Source organism: Rhinolophus sinicus, chromosome 2 (genome assembly GCF_057876585.1).
Source record: "Rhinolophus sinicus isolate RSI-liver-muscle chromosome 2, RSI-T2T, whole genome shotgun sequence".
NCBI classification, from domain to species: Eukaryota; Metazoa; Chordata; class Mammalia; order Chiroptera; family Rhinolophidae; genus Rhinolophus; species Rhinolophus sinicus.
This window is the reverse complement of record NC_142502.1, coordinates 39,779,842-39,798,021: the sequence shown is the minus strand read 5'-3', so window position 1 is coordinate 39,798,021 and position 18,180 is coordinate 39,779,842. Positions and strand designations below refer to the sequence as shown.

The window sequence follows — 18,180 nt, the reverse complement described above, 5'->3', positions numbered from 1 at the left end:
GCAATAAAATGTTACTGAAACAACAATAATGAATCGAAAACCTGGCTATGTTCCCATACTAGTTAACGTGAAAAGAAAACACCTGTCCCTTGCAGTCCTACAAAAATGGTTTTAATATGGGGTCACAGAAAATTCAAAGGTTTTATAGCCCCCTATAAAATAGCTCTTTGTCTTTTCCCACTAATTCCCTAGTGTCACATTTAACAAAACAAGGAAACCACAGATAATAGAGGTGTTTGCAGATTAGTCTTTCAAGCCATAAATAACACAGGGTTTTGCTCACCTACAGATATTAAGGCAGCTTATCAATGTTTAAGCCCCTTCCTCTTTGTAACGGTTGCTAACATTTTAACCCAGGCAAATGGAGAATTTTTTCTTTCCTGTCATCTTACATTGACAGAGTACACATTCATAAGATTCTATTATCCGATTTCATGGTATAAAGAGTGAGACATCACCTACACACTCACCTGTTACCTGAGAGGCCCTGTTTTGGAAGATGTATCTGCTTTATGTGTTCCTTGCTTTACTCTCTCTCAGTGACGGTTTCGATCCAAACTGTCCTGGCAGATGCAGCTGCGATTATGTGCAGTCGGTGCAATGCTACAGGCTAACGGAGCTGCCATCGGCCATTCCTCCCACCACCAAGAAGCTCTACATCAGTCATAGCAAAATTCAACACCTTCAGGTAACTATGCATTCATTCAAGTTGCTGCTACTTTATTTTACGTGGCACGGTAAGGGGTGAGTGTGGAATCGTTCAACTTGATTTAAATAGTCAAAATTTAAAACTCAAAGGTTAAAACTTGAAACTCAAAAAATAAAACATATCAAGTTTTGGGTAGTTGCACTAGCTACCAGCTTGCTCTGTATTACAGAGATGGATGTGTGCCTCTGGATATTTCTTTTTAGGGAAGCAGCCAAAAAAAACCAAAAGCCCCACAAAACAAAAAACCAGAATCTATAATTGATATTTTATTTCAGTTTTTGCTTAAAAAATGTCTGATTATGTTGTTGCAAAGAAAAAGTAAAGAAATGGCTCTTTTGAACAAAAAGAGTTTGAGAGCATATGGCTACTTTATGTCTCCAGGATTAAGAGTAAGTCCTTTAAGGGAAAAAAGTAGTTTTGTTTATGCCATAGAAGGCAGATGATACTTAGAGCATTATAAGACTATCAAGATGTACCCAGCATACAAGAATTATTCATCAGACCTTATATGCAGCTAAGCATTAGTATCTTTGTGGAAACCTATGCAGAAGAAATACATGTTTTTGTTTTGCCATGTTGCTGCAGTTCTCATTCTATGTACTTTTAATTATGATTTTTATTTGTATGCTTACCTATTCAGAGGACGCTGAAAAAAGTGCTATAGATTTGTCTTACTTTTATTTTGAAAAAAGGATCAAGAGACTAGGATTCTCACCTTAGTTTGCTTACTAAAAATCGCAGCCTCACTGTTACCTTTATGAAGTGAGAAGTCTGGATTAGATAGATGACCCCAGGCCGCTTCTAGATGGAAAATTCGCTAGCTCTCTGATTTTGCCTTTACTGGTCACTGCTTCTACCTCATTGATCCACATCCTAAAATAAGGAAATGTCTCTCTGTGATCCAGGTGCAAAGTCAACAGGTGAATGTACTTTCCCTTCAAACAGCGCCCCCTCCTCCTTTCATTTGGTTAAGAAATTTTAATGTACTTGTAGTTGCATGTGAACACAGAGGGTTTAAAATATGTGGCGTGGTATTTATTTCGAGGCTTATTCAGCACAATTGCCTAGTTGTCATCTGTTTACTTCTCCTAATCCAGTGGTGCCCAATGCCAGAGAGCAAGTGTGACCCGGTCAGGTCTCAGCATTCAAGCCAAACACCTGGTTAAAGGACCAGATGCTTAAATATTTGTTCTGAGGACTTGAGATGCTGAGAGCTAGGGGTCAACTAAGCCTGGTCATGATTCCACACTGCTGCTTGGCAGCCAGTAAGATGAAATTATGACTCTCTTATCAAGTTTAATGACTGAATCAGTCCATTTGTCATTGGTTTAGGTTCATTGGACTGCAGTATTGCCACTTCCCTGATTTGAACCCAGTTAATTGTCTCTTGAAAGGACAGTTCCCAGCAGAAAGGTTGATGAAATACAGAATTGTTTTATGAAGGAAATAAAAAGCTTTGAGCAATAATATTTTCTCCTTTCTCTTTTCAAAACCTTTAGGTTTTAAATGGCCATATTTCACTGTATTTGGTAAATACAATGTATAGTCTGTGTACTTGGTTTGAATTGTAGAATACAATGCCTATATTTAAAGACAAAAAAAACCTTAAAATATCTCTTCAGATTAATTGCAATAGAAATTATGTGTGTGTGTGTATATATATATATATATATATACATATATATGCATCTATGTATATAAATATATGCATACACATATCACACACATGTATGCATGTATACACAAATACATATATACACATATGTGTATACATGTCACAATTTAAAATGTTTCTATTACGTGTGTATGTGTGTATATATATATATATATATATATATATATACACACACATACACAGAGGGTGCCAAAAAAATGTATACACATTTTAAGAGAGGAAAAAACTATATTAAAATTGTAATACTCAATATGTACCAATAATAAAAGACGAATACAAGTCATGTGTATACATTTTTTTGGCAACCGCAATATATGGTGTTTGGAACCATCACACAGTAATTTAACTGTGCTTGGGATTGTGAATAAAAGAAAAATACACAGTTCCTGCCATCAAGAAAAAAGGGATTTTATCAATTTATCTGTAAAAAATTCTACTTCTTTGAAGGTGCATTCCATCAGGCTGTAAAAATCTCTTTGTTCTTCTGTGTGTCTTATACTGTGCCCTGGTCCCTTCCCCCTTGGCTCTAGTCTTCCTCTCTATCCTAAGCCCTGCATGTCTTGAGTGCCTTCAGTGTCCAACGTCCTAGTCTCATCCTTCCTTAAACTCATAAAAAAGTATCTTTTACCATAGGCATCTACTGTCTTGGTTATGCCATAATCCTCTTTATACCTAAAACTTCTTCACTCAAAAATCTTGAATTTCCATCCTGTCTCTGGTCCTCATCTCCTTTCCTTTCAGCTGTCCTAATCTGCATTTATCTTTCTACCTCATGGAGACTTCTAATCCTAGACCGACCCAATCAATTTATTTCTTATCTATCCTTCTACCTTTTCCCTGTTTTGCATCCAATAATGAATTACCTCAACACTTATCCAGCAAAGCCTCAGTCTTAAGTTAGGGTGATCATTTTCCTTTATTTCTCCTGTACCTGAACATATGGATGCTGCTGGAGAGGATTACACAACCTCTGTGTGTGTGTGTGTGTGTGTGTGTGTGTGTGTGTGTGGTGTTTAGAACCATCACACATTTGTAGAATCACCACAAATTCAAGGTCTACCAACCTCATCTGGGTCTTCAATGTCACCCATCTGTCCTTTCAGTTTTTCTTTGTTATGTTCTCCCTATATTCCCTCCACATCTTCCAAGACTTCAGTATAGTTTTGGATTGCCTTCTCAATCCCTGCCCTCCTTATTCTCACCAAATGGCTGCCCTTTCATTTTATTGACAAATTATGACAAAACTGAGGCCACTATTCTTGATCTCCCTCAATTCCTGCTGTGTATTAACTTGTCTCTATCTAATTCTGCAAACTCTTTCCTTCAGAAAGGATGAGGTATCTCTCCTTCTGTTCAAGGCAATCTCCCTTCCATGCCCTTGATTCCATCTTTCTCACCTGCCCCCAAAGCTTGCTCTATTATTCTCCCCACTCCCGTATCGTTAGTTGTTTTTTCTGCACTAGCCTATAAATATGTGCCTTTCACTACAATAAAAATAAAAGTATTTTAATCCTGTGTCTCCTCTTGCTACTATCTTTATTTGCAAAACTCCATGAAAGGGTAGTCTGTATTTACTGTCTCCACTTCTTCTGTTTATTCTTTAATTCACTGTTGTCTGTTTTCTACCTACTCCACACAGCTAAAACTGTTCTCTCTCAGACATTGGCTCAATCCTATTTCTTGAAATTCCGATTTTCTTGCCTTCCATGACATCACACTTTTATGTCTTCATTATTCCTCCCTGATATTTCTTTTCTGCCATTTTTATAGGTTTCTTTTCTTCCACTGCCCCTTGGTTTTTGGCTTTTCCAGAGGGTCTCAATCATCAGCCATCTCTTTTTTTACTATGCACACTCTCCTTAGGTGACTTTATGTACATGATGATGGCTCCCACAACTGAGTTTCTATCATACCTTTCCCCCATGTTTTAGTCTTATTCAGCTGTCTACTAGATCTCTCTCTCTCAATAACAAGCTATAAACTGAATTCAGTCTTTCTCACTAAACCTGTGGTCTTTTGTGACTGGCTTTTCCACTTCAAAAATGTCCTCAAAGTTGATCCATGCTGTAGCATATGTCTGAATTTTCTTCTTTTTAAAGACAGAATATTGTATATGCCACATTTTGTTTATCCATATATCAGTTGATGGACATTTGGGTTGTTTCCTCTTTTTGGCTATTATGAATATAATGCTGCTATGAACATTCATGTACATGTTTTGTATGGACATATGTTTTCATTTCTCTTGGGTATATACCTAGGAGTGGAATTTCTGGGTCATATGGTAATTCTATGTTTGACATTTTGAGGAACTGCCAGACTTTTCCAAGTGGCTTCATCATTTTACATTTCCACAGCAATGTATGACAGTTTCAATTTTTCCACATCCTTGCTAGCATTTCTTATCTTTTTTTTTTTGACCACAGCCATCCTAGTGAGGTCAGGTTGTATATCTCATTATGTCTTTGACTTTCATATCACTAATGTTGAGCATCTTTCATATGATTATTGGCCATTTGTATACTTTCTTTGAAGAAGTGTCTTTAAAAATCTTTTGCCCATTTTTAATTAGGCTTTTTGTCTTTTTATTATTGAGTTGAAAGAGTTTTTTAATATATGCTAAATATAAATCTTTTATCAGATATATTATTTGTGAAAATTTTTCTCATTCTGTGGGTTATCTTTTATTTTCTTGATGGTGTCCTTTGAAGCCCAAAAGTATCCAATTTTGATTAAGTCAAATTTGTCTATTTTTTCTTGTGTCACGTTTGTTTGATATCATATCTAAAATACCTTTTACCAAACCCAGGGTCATGAAAATTGATGCTCATATTTTCTTCTAAGAGGTTTATAGTTTTAGCTCTTACATTTAGAAGACAAATAGGAATGTCTTTATGGGGGGCAGTCATTTACATGGTTGCACTTTACATCTTTTGTGGAAGAAAAGAAGTTACTTAAAATTCCTCCTAGGTAAGAAATATATAAACAGGGTTTATCACCAAGTGGGGGATTATAGATTGTTTTTATACTCTCTCCATACCTTCCAGAATTTTAAAATCATTTACCGAGAATAAGTGTTTTGATGTTCAGAGTAAAAAATTCCAACATTGTTTTGAAAACTTTTTGCTGGCTTGTTCACACAAGTCATAGGTAGTTACTGTGACAGTATGTCAGTTTTGTATGTACCTTAGACCTATAAGAAGTTCAGGAAAAGCCTGTGGCCCTCTAATGCTCGGAGCATGGTCTGCCCAGAATTGAAACCAGAAACAAAGCCTTTCATGGGGAAGCCAGTAGGAGTTGCCCTTCTGCTCTACTTCATTTTACTTCCCTCCTGTTTTTATAAATTTTCATATTGTATTGTAACTTTTATCTACATATGTATTAGGTAACTAAACTGTAAAACTGTGATGGCAGGAATTATACCTAGATAAGCAATCTATGCCTAATTATTAATGCCAAGCCATACTTACCTTGCTTTTTAAGCAACATTGGAAAAACTGCCAGCAGCCCCAAGGTTAGCTCTAGGACAAAAGCATCTCTTTCCACATCTCATTGAGCACAGCCAGGCTTAGGCCAGGAAAAATGAAAAAACAGGTCTGGCAGAACTTTTTTCTTTTGTTAGTTCTTCAAACTCAACTGAAAAGTTGAAAATCAGTAGGTATTTTCCTCACTGTTTGTGCCACCGTAAGTATATTCTTCAGTTAAATGAATATTGTAGTGGTTAAGGTTAAAAATATATGTGTTGGGGTAAGATAAACCTGGGTTGAAAACCCAACTTTTCTACATGCTATATAGATATATTTGGACATGTTGTTTCGCCTTTTGAGCCTTAGTTTCCCCTCTGAGAAAAGGGTATAATCATGCTTACACATAGGGCTTTGTAAAGATAAACATTGTAAATACTTAAATAAAGGTAGCCATTTTAATTAATAATCAAAAGTAATCTGCATTGTCTCTGATAAAAAGAAAAAGAAAGGTTTCTCTATGTTTAATAAGAGAAAACAACTATCTACTGGATTCGGTTAAGAATACGGACTATTTACTATATTTACTATTTAGGCCAGTCTGTATACTTTACAAATAGAAATCAAGACAAACTGACAGATTGACGCTCAGACACCACACTTGTCTATTCCCCAAATAAATTGCCCATTCAGATGCACGTCATCTCTGATATTTGCTGCATAATGAGCAATCTTTTAGAGTTTATGGTCACTCAGAAGTGGAAGTTCTTCTTTTGGGAGCTCAACAGTCCAAGAAATAAAGATCTATGTCTAGACTCGTTTCTGACTTTATATGAAAGAAAAGCCTAGAAAAGGGGACTTTAGAACGGAGAGTAGATTAAAGAACACTTGAGTAGTGGACAGGTCATTTAATATTTTTTTTTGGAGGGGGGCTGAAATTCTTCATCTCTTAAATGGAAGATTTGGACTAGAAAATCTCTAAAAACTCTGCTTTTCTAAAATTATATGATTTGTGTCCAGATCTTGAGTTTTTTTAAAAAACATTAGTTGTAGAACAAATGCAATAGAAAATGCATTAGAAAATGGTGAACTGAAGAAGAAAGGTCTTTGGAGTCCAACAGAGTTTGTTGAAATTCTCAACTCTTTCACTTACTAACTTCTAATTTCCTCATCTAAAAGCCAGAGTTGACAACAGCAAACTTGAGTGTTATTAGGAGAATTAATGATAACATAGAGAAAAACCACTTCACACTTGTAGGTATTCAACAAGGGCAAGAAAAAATTTTCTCTGATAGGCTCATCCTAGTGATAGCAGTATTTAGGACATTTAAAATTTTTATTTTTCATGCTTAAAAAAAAAATAAAGGTAATTTCTACTTAAAAAAAAATTCAAATAATGCAAAATGTAGATAGATTATGAAAATCCCTTGTAATCTTACACCCTAGTGTTAGCAACTGTTAATGGTTTGGTGAAAGATTTCCAGATTGTTTCAATTTGGGGCTGTTATAAGATGACACAACAAGGAACATCTTATCCCATAAATTATTGTGCAATTATAGGTACTTCTGCCTAGAAGTAAACTTGCTGGGTCAGAGAACATGCAGCAAAAGTTGACCAATACTGCATGTCTAAGAACAGTGTGTGAAAGTGCATAAAATGGTTTTGATATCTTACAATGTTAGCAATCATAAATAAAAAGTCAGGATCTGAGTTTTCATCCTTTTGCAAGAGATAATTTAAAATAGATCCTGAAAGGAAATCTGAAATATCATTAGTATTGAATGATTATACATATGTTTTTTCCCCCACATAATTTTAATTTATTGCTTTTCTCCCTGCTCCCCACTTCTGCCTTTTTTTTTTTTTTTTTTTTTTTTTTAAGCTATCTAAGTTGACCGGAATGTTGGCTCTAGAAGATTTTATTCTTCTGGCCAGTGGAACAGAGTCAGTAGAAAATGATACCTTCAAAGCTCTGGGTACCTTGAAGACCTTGGAACTCTGGAAAAATAAGCTCAGACGAGTCCCCAGTGCTCTCCCAGCCAGTCTTGAAGTGTTAAAACTAAATGATAATTCCATATATGTCCTGCACGGATCTGATTTTGAAGGACTGAAGAAATTAAAAATCCTTGAACTTAAAAACAACCTGATATCTTCCCTGTCTGATATCTTCTCCTCCCTTGCCAGTTTGCAAAGTTTGATGTTGGATGGGAACAATATTGATACGGTAGCTGGACCACTGGCTCTTCCCCATCTGAAACATATGAGCATGGAGAATAATAAACTGCATCTTATACCAGCTGTCTTCTTTACTTCTCTACAGTCTTTGCAGTTTCTCAGTTTCAGTGGTAACTTTCTGACAAGAATTCCTATTAATCTGCCCAAATCCTTGGTCTCTTTAAAGATGGAGAGAAACCAGCTCAAAGTGGTAAGGTTTCGAGATATGAAACACTTGGAGAACCTTTCCCATCTTTACCTGTCAGAAAATTCTCTCTCTTCCATCGATGGGGCACAGCTCCTTGCCAATTTAACCACTCTTGAGCTGTCCCACAACCAGCTTCAAATGCTGCCCCTAAGATTTCCGGCAAGGCTACAGAAGCTTGATATTAGCAATAATCTCATTCAGAGAGTTACAGTGCAAGACTTTCAGGACCTCCGAGACTTGAAACATTTGTTTCTGGACAACAACATTGTCAGCCTGTTCGAAGCAGGAGCCTTGCAGAGGTGTTCCCAGCTGTCTAATCTGGCCCTGGAGCAGAATTTGCTGTTATCTATACCTCTGAGGTAAGTGAGCAGCGGTGCCATTTATGGTCACTAGTATAAAGGTTCTCCAAAGATTGGGGCAAGGAGCACACTAGACAAGCAAGAACATTAGTCAGAGCAAACAAAGATGATCTGACCGAAGCTACCCAAGGGTTGAGGGGTAGAAATTTTAAACAAGAGATTAGAATCTCCAGCCCTCAATTTGAGGCCAGCACTAACTTAATTTATTATTTTGCCCATGGGACAAGACACCAATGGATGAGATCTATATTTGAAAATACGCAATGCTGCTTTGGGGAAGTGTGCTAACAAACATGATATGGAGATATTACTTGTAAAAGGTGTGTTTCGGTTTCTAAATATATGGCCTGGGTTAACCCAGGGCAGAAGAGGCATGGGCTTAGCCATTAGCAAAGCAAGGACACGAGCAACAAAATGGAGGTGGGGGTGGGGGAAATGCAGTAAGATATTTATTCTTTAAAAAGCATTGAAATAGTAGTTATGGGGGAAAAAAAAAACTTTACAATTTAATATTATACACATTTATTTTGAATTACTTATTTGTGAGCCTCGTATCCTTCTTAGTGCTGTGATCTTTAAAGGATTTAACTGGCTCTGTTTATTCTCTGTGTGTCTGTGAGTGTGTGAGGCCATTTGTGTTGGCCTTACCTTCTGGTTTTGGTTGTCTCTTCACCTCTCTCTCTGTCTCTGTCTCTCTGTCTCTGTCTCTCTGTCTCTCTGTCTCTCTGTCTCTCTCTCTCTCTCTCTCTCTCTCTCACACACACACACATACACACACATACACACACACACGCCCTCATACTCTGACACTTAATTTCTCTTTCCAAATATCTCTCCCTCTATACCCAACCCAATGTTCCCCCAAACCAGTCATAATCTAAACTAGTGTACATGTATACATTAATTGACCCTATTTATTTTTTGACCCTATTTATTTTTAAGCTTTCTCCTATGTTCTACATTTTAAAGTAGATAAATAAAAAAGTAGAATACAGCACTATTATTCTCTCTAAAAATATATTATATTGTTTATTATATGTGCCTACCAGTGGATTATTTTTTCTTTTAGCACTTTATAGAAAAGAAAAGGCTTCTTGCCTGCCTATTATCATTATTATTTCTCATAATATACCAGCTTTTGGCTTCTGTAGAATCCTATGGCACGCTATTTATTTTCATTGTTAGTTAAAATAATTTTTCTTACCAATGACAAAGAGAAAAATTATCTTTGCTATTTACAGGTGTTAATTTTTTCTAGTTAAAAAAGAGACTTCATTATACAGTATGGTAACTGTACTACTCAGTTCAAAACATCAAAACGTGATTTTCCAACTGAAATCCATGTTTTAAAATATATAATTCAGGGTGATTTGAAAGTAATCAATTTCTTTTAATGCACAGCCTGTGCACACAGTTAATTTAATTCCCTAAATATGTTTGGAGCATTTACCATGTGCCAGTTACTTTACCAGGCATTTGGGATGCATCCGTTTAATAAAAGAGAGAAAACTTCTTGTTCTGTACCGCTTAAATTCTAGCAAGGAAAGAGTGACAATCACATAATGTATAAGTAAAGTATGTAATATTTAGATGGTGTTAGGTGTTAGAGTTCATGACAACAAAAAAGGGCAGGATTACTAGATTCAAGACTATAGAGTGGGGGTGCCTGGTTGAAATTTTAAATAAGATAAGCTCTCATGAAAATGCAATTTTTGAGCAAAGACTGAAAGGAGATGAGAGATTAGCTGTGAAGCAATTTGGGAGAAAAGGTGTTCCAGACAGAAGAGCCGGTACAAATCCCACCAAGGCAAGAATATGCCTGCTGAGTTCCAAAACTTTAACCCTTGTTATTTAAATAATTACTATGTTTCAAGCTATTTTGCTACTGCATGTCTCTACTCAAAAAAAAAAAAAAAAATCATGTATGTAATAAAAACTCATAAAACAGGCTAGGGAGTGACTTTATCACATAAGGATTCTCAGAGGCTATGACAGCTGTGGGCAAAATTGAGAACTCAGTTGATTTTTCTATTCAGTTTACTTTTAGACAGCATTTGGTTAAGTAATGCTGCTAAATTTAATGAGTAAAAAATAGCTTACTTATTTACTCCTACTAGCGTATTTGTGTTTTAATAAGTGACTGTAGAAAGCCCTGCGTTTCTACCCAATGGAGTGTATAGTGGAGTTGCAAGCCTGAGTGAACTATTATTTTCAAATCTGACTTCACATTAGAATGATCTGAAAAACTCAAAAAAAATCATACTCATGCCCAGACCTCACTTCAAACAAATTAAATCAGACACCCGGGGTTGGGGCCCAAGCATCAGTAGTTTTAAACAGTTCCCCAGATGAGTTTACTGTGCAACCAGGGTTGAGAACTAGTGGGCAAAGGCAGTGGGGCAAGTAACATGAGATGGGAATGGGCTTTTCCTGTGAGACTTAAATTAACTGTCTGCTCTGTCAAAGAACTTGGCTAGCTATGAAAGTAAAATTCTTGTAGAGAGTGATTTTTAAATTCCAATTTAAAAATCACTCTCTACAAGAATGATCTATTTGAATTTTTAAAAATATTTGAATTTTAAAACTTTTATTTATGAGCTTTAAACAGTACACCCTTTCTTTTCCTCTCTCTCTCTGTCTCTTTCTTTCTCTGTCTCTCTCTCTCTCTCTCTCCCCCCCCTGCACACTCCTTATTCAGACACAAAGTTACACTTTAAAATTCAGTTTTGTATATAAACTGTAATAAACACATGCAATTTATTTCTATCACAAACTATTTTCACAAATCCTTCTTTTCCACCTTGCATTCTACATTTCATCAAGAATAACAGTCTACCCTATTTGCCATTGTCAATATGGTAACTGAGGTAGAAAATAATACCTAACATTCATTAAGTGCTAAAATCAGCAGTGAATTCGTATACATTCGTTGTTCCTTACAGCAATCCTGTGAAGGTAGGTACGTTGCTTTACCTATTATTTTACAGATTAGGATGTTACTGTTAAGAGGAATCAAGAAACTTGCTCAAAGTCACATCCTCAGTAAGCGGCAGCGGCAGGTTTAGCACAGTAGTCTAACTCCACAGCCGGGATCTGTGACCATCGCAGGAGCACCGGCCTCTGAGGCTAACCCTACTGTGGGCAGTGCACTACAGTACTTAGAGGTCTGAACGCCTTGCTTTGCTGCTTCACATTTCACCCATCTGCAGCTCAGAGAACAAATATATCACATCGTCTCTTCTTTATCCACTTTTTGGATAATTCAAATCCAGGACAGCTTTCTTCAAACTAACACAGTCCAGTTAGCATTTTATCTTACTTACGTATACCCAAGTGCCATCTACTTGCAAAATAGGATAGGCCTCTTTTTAGCCTAAAAAGCAACAACTACCCAAAGAACATACAGCATTTCTAGAAACACATTTGTCGTAAAATCAGGGCTACCTTTTCAGAGAAATCAGAATTACAAAGATAAATTATATCTAAGCAATAAATGACTGCCCGAAAGTCACAAAACCAGGAAAATTAGTGTTTTTTTCTTCCGATGTCATTTTGGCTATACATCCATAGAAACAAGAGAAAGAGAAAAAAATGTACTCCTAAGAACAGGTGCAATATTTGGTTACTCAGCCCAGAACTGAATAATTGTATTTTTTTCAAAGAAAACTTGGCTTGCTTATTTTCTCTAGCTAACATTTATTATGTGACTTCTGTGTACTGAGAACTTTCATCTGCAGGGTGGAAAATTAGAAGTTTTAGGGAGTGAAATTACCTACGTAAAACCACATATTGGTAAATATTAATGGAATGAACGGTCAAAGTTAGAACCCAAGTCCTAATGGGTAGGGACTTTTTCCATTTTAGGTTTACTCTATCATATCTTTTTCCAGTTTTGCTCTCTTGTACTCTCAATGGGAACAGAATCTTGCTTACTGCTTGCTACACAGTCTGTTAATAGTCAATCTTTCCTTGGTTGGGGGGAAAGCTATACATGAGAGACTTTCTGTGCACCTTTGAGAGATGTACCTTACAGAAGCTAATGTGTGCACAAATCACATTGTCTTGGCAATTAAACTCAAATGAATTTAATCGTCAAGCTGTTAAAATGTATGAAGTAATTTCCCGGGTAATTTAATCTTTGTTACGTAAATTTTATTCCAACTAAGGAGAAGGCATTTATGTAAATATATTTACTATATAGTTTAGAATATGAATACAACTATAAAATATATAAACATAAATATACATATATAAATTTAAAATATAAATATAAAATAAAAACCCAAGGGTACAATTTTAAGCTAAGAGCCAATAAAAAACCTAAAAGGATAAACTTTTGGAATGAAATTCGTGTAAGAATAATACTCTAACAAGCAAAGGGGATACTGTCATAAAACATCATTAAATTCATTTGTTTTTGCTCTTTGACATAACAATCAATGACTGGGAATGTCACAGTAAATTTCACTGAATACTAAAAAGGCATGAACATCCAATGTGTTTACACTGTAGGGAAATACTATTTGGATGGCCATTTGAAGGGCCTTTTGAAGGCCTTTTTTTTTCTGTAAAACTTCCCAACTTTTTGTGTTTCATGAAAAGAATGGCACTAAGTATAAAGTTTTTGTATAGCAGAAAATTTGAGGGTTCACAATTGTGATTCTTTTTTATTTTTTTATCAATGGGCATTAGTATGACATTTTTCAAATTGCTATCCACAGTTTTAAAAACTTTTTTTTTCCTTGACTATAAAGCAATATTTGTTCAAGGTTGAAAATTTAGTGTGCTGGAAAATAAAAAACGCATCCATAATTGCTCAGAGAGCCTGTGTCTAATCATAATTTGTTTTTACATATTTGGGATCATTCAATTTTGTATTCTAATTTTTCCACCTAACATTATAGATTTTTTTGCTTTCCCTTTTCCCTTTTCTTTCTATGTTTCCTAAGTATCACTATGGACTTATGGATCTTAATTTATTCAGTGTGTTATGATCCTTTATAGTTGCTAGTCTATTTTCATGCTCAAATTGTCCCAAATTTGGCTAGTCAGAGCCCCTTTTAGTTGGTTCTTGTGTTCATGAGACATGACTTCATTATCTATCTTTTTTTTAATTGTGGTAAAATACACATAAAATTTACCGTTGTAACCATTTTTAAGTGTACAGATCAGTATTGCTAAATGTCTTCACATTGTTGTGCAGCTCATCTCCAGAACACTTTCATCCCACAAAACTGAAATTCTACACCCATTAAACAGCAACTCCTCATTTCCCTTCCCTTCAGCCCCTGGCAACCACCATTCTACTTTCTGTGTCTATGAATTTGATTACTCTAGGTATCTCAAATAAGTGAAATCGTACTGTAGTTGTCTTTTTATGATAGGCTTTTTCATTTAGCATAATGTCCTCAAAGTTTATCCACTTTTTAGCATGTGTCAGAATTTACTTTTTAAAGTTGGATGATATTTATTGTATGTACATATAGCAAAATGTGGTATGTGTGCTATATATTCATCTGTCAATGAACACTTGGGTTGCTTCCACACTTTAGCTATTGTGAATTCAGTGCGGGTGTATGAGTGCCTAAATATCTCTTCAAGACCCTGCTTTCAATTCTTTTGAGTATTTACCCAGAAGTGGAACTGCTGGATCATATTGTAATTCTATTTATAATGTTTTGAGGAACGACAATACATATGGTAAGATACCATATCTGTTCCTTAGCAATTGTGCCATTTTACATCCCTACCAACAGTATACACGGGTTCCAATTTCTCTACATTTTTGCCAGTACTTCTTATTTTCTGGTTTTTTCTTTGTTTTGTTTGTTTTTTGTTTTTTTGGTAGTAGCCATCCTGATGGGTATTCTGTTAATCTTTAAACATTGTATTGCATTCTGGCTCAGAAGTTCTAGCTTACCTCACCCCAGATATGGGATCAGCCATTTCTCCAAGAAACCTTGTTTTTTTTTAAGTGGAGATTGGAATTCTGAAACTAAGATCTGAGTGTGTGGTGTGCTTATGGTATGAGGGCAGTGCCACTACTAGGGTGTAATATTGTTTCTTCTATTGTAATATTGTTTCTAGGTCCTTTCAGCACACAGAGCTAGAAAATATATTTTGAAAATTATGAATTCACATGGACATTTCCAATTCATAGTTAACATTAGAGATGGTTTTACTTCTTCTGTTTTGTAGTTGTACCGTTTTCTTTTACAGTGAAAATCTTGGTTTCTAATAACATTAATATATTTACTTGTTTTGTCTTACTCTGTTCATTAAATAGTTTTAAAATTTAGTTACTAACATTAATATTAACAGTAAACATACTGAGAGAAATTTCTTTCAGGTCCTTTTATCCTTAGACTCTAAGACATAACCACCAAGGATGTTCAGTCAGAGTACTTTTCTCTTTTCTCTATATGTTTATGTTTATGTTACCAACATAAACATTTGAATAATTAATTAATTTGTTTGATTCTGCTTGTGTTCAATTTTAGGGCTTGATTTTTTTCCTTTTTTGTTCTGTTTTGTGGACATATAAAACATTAATGTGATTCAAAATTTAAAACCATATGGAACCAAACATTCCCTAATAAGTAACCATTTTTATTCACTACTGGTTTATCTTTTTTTCCCCAAATACAAGCAAATATGTGTATATGTATTCTTATTTCCCTTTTTCTTGCACAAAAACTAGCATATTATATATATGCTGTTCTGCTTCTTGGTTTTTTTCCCCCTTTAACAATACTTTCTAGAAACCATTTTGATAGTTCATAGAGACCAACTCCTTTCTTTTTTAAGGATGCATACCAGTTCTTTTCTGATGTACTGGTTGTTTCCAATCTTTTGATATGATCAGCAATACCATAATAAATGCCGCATACACTGTTTTATATTTGTGGAGTCATGTCTTCAGAGTATATACCCAAAAGTAAGATTGCTGGGTCAAAGGGTAAAAAAGCATATGCTATTTTCTTAGGTTTTACTAAATTCAGGAGCTGTGCCATTTCAGACTCCTACAAGCTAAATATAAGAATGTCTGTTTCTTCACAACTTTGCTCACAGAAAGTATTGTTAAAGATTAGGATTTTTACCAGTCTGATAGGTGAGAAATGGCATGGTTTTATTTTTCATTTCTCTTTCCTGAATATGGTTGAAGTTACCAGTCTGATTTAAAACATTTCTTTTCAAGGGAGATTAGCTCTTTGTCTGGGATGTACGTTGCAGATATTTCCCCAAATTTATCATTTGTCTTTTGACTTTGCATATGCCTTTTGCCATACACAATTTCTTTTAAAATTATTTTTAGTGTAGTTGATTTATCGATTTTTTTATAGCTTCTGGATTTTAAGTCATAGTTAAAAAATTCTCACACAATTAGTATTTTAAAAATTATTTGAAAACATGATTTTTATGATCACATAATAGTCTTTATCTCTTCATTTCCAGTAGTGGACATTCGTCTTTTATCATTTTTTTTTTTTTGCTGTTATAAATATGATCAAATGTGTAACAAACATATTTGTAAATATGTCTCTATTTTCTTCTCCTATTATCTCCAAAGTCAAAAGGCATGACATTATTTACATTTGATACATGTTATCAAATTGTTTCCAAAGTGGTACCAATGTACACTCCCAGCACAGGTGTTCAAGTTCTTACCTCATTACACCCTCAGTAGCAATAAGTTTTAAATTTATAACCAAAATCATGTTCTCATCTGATACACAAAAATGTTGCATCATTTTTTCATCTGCCTTTTATATTCATTAAGAACATTTTTTTCCATATTTTTATTTCTATAAATTATGATTCATGGCCTTTGTCAACTAAAAAAATGGGAACTTAGTACTTTTCTTATTGATTTATTTGTGTGATCCCATTTGACAAGAAAAGTATTAGAGTTTTATGACTAGGAGCCAGAAAAAAACAGCAAGTTGGAAAATAAGACTTATGAGGAAGGATTAAAAACTTACAGAAAAGACTGAGGCTTGCACTTATAATTACTTCTTAAAAAAAATTGTTTTCTAGCTTCAGAAAGGACAGAGCTGTAGAAAAGGCGGGTGTTGCTCAATCTGAGTTGCTCTGCAATTATGGAATAATGGTCATGACCTTCTCTTGCATCCTGGTTTTCTGCTGTTGCAGGCTTCCTGGGACCTTAGCCAGGCTGGATCTCAAAGGCAATGCCATCCGGGACATTGCTGAGCGGGAGCTCAAGGATCTGAAGCAGCTTCAGGTTCTAAACCTTAGGAACAATAAGATCTCGGCCTTAGACCTCAAAGCCTTGGAGGGGCTACCTCGCCTCAGGCACCTGTATCTGGATGGAAATCCATGGAATTGCACTTGCAGTCTTGTAAGAGCGCGGGAGGTCCTGAAGGCCAAGGGGACAGATGTGAGGGGAGGACAGTGTGCAGCACCAGCTGAAAGACAAGGGGAGAGCTGGATGTCTTCCAAGAAGATCATGAGGCAATGTGAGCATCACTTACATCTGACCGAGAAAAGCAAAGAGACCAAAAAGAAATCAAAACCTGAAGAGCACTCCAGCATCAGAATCAACATGGATGATGATTATTATGATTATGAAATTGATTAACTGTGAGCTTTGCATACAGTTTAGAAAAAGGTTTTGCTTCTTGTTCTTTTCTTTTTTAAATAGACTTCAGTTTTAGAGCAGTTTTAGGTTCACAGCAAAATTGAGAGGACGGTACAGAGATTTTTCATTCGTCCCCAGAGATTTTCCATATGTCCCCTCTCCCACTCTCCCCCATTACAAATGCTCCACCAGCATGGCACATTTATTACAATCAATGAACCTGCACTGACACATCATAATCGCCTAAGGGCCACAGTTTATATTAGAATTCACTCTTCATATTGTATATTCTATGGGTTTGGACAAATGTATGGCATGTATCTACCATTATATTATCATACATAGCAGTCTCACTGCCCTAAAAATTATCTGTGCTCCTGAAAAAGTTTTTTAATATTCAATCTTTTAAGCAGAAATATTCTATACATTTAGATATAGAAAAGACTCTTTTCTGTAAGTTTTTCTTTCTTTTTTAAAGCATGAAATGAGGTTAAGCTAAGTTGCGATGGGAGGGGGTAAGTAGAAAGGAACAATGGTAAGATGATGTAAGATTCCTTGCATGTTAAAAGTAATTTGTTTGTGTTTTGTACTGAAATCTAGATAAATAACAATGCCAAATAAAACTGCCATCTGGCTAACTTCCTGCAAAAATAGAGTAAGTTCATTTTATCCAATGAAAAGTGATGATTTTTGTAAATCAAGTTGATATAGGTACATATGTAAATAGACCTACACTGTCGTAGGCTTTTGACTGCAAGCCAATAGAAACTGACTGTGACTGACTTAAGCAACAAAGAATTTATGGGAAAGATAGGGACTAGGTCACAGAATCAAAGGAAAACCTGAAGAACCTGGAAAGGAGGGATCAGAAATGCTCCGTTGCCCCAGGCAGAAGGACTTAATGAGGAGATTCTCAGCTTCTGGAGGTTTCTCTCTGCAGAATGAGGCACT

General features: G+C 35.4%; 1 protein-coding gene across 1 annotated transcript; it reads left to right on the top strand.

Annotated features, from left to right (window-relative positions):
* The first annotated feature begins 499 nt into the window (after positions 1-499).
* On the top strand, positions 500-17,851 carry LOC109452430 (nephrocan-like). Its single transcript, XM_019741340.3, has 3 exons — positions 500-688; positions 7,732-8,630; positions 16,782-17,851. The coding sequence occupies exons 1-3, from the start codon at positions 500-502 to the stop codon at positions 17,227-17,229; spliced, it is 1,536 nt and encodes a 511-aa protein (XP_019596899.3). The 3' UTR covers positions 17,230-17,851.
* Positions 17,852-18,180: the final 329 nt, after the last annotated feature.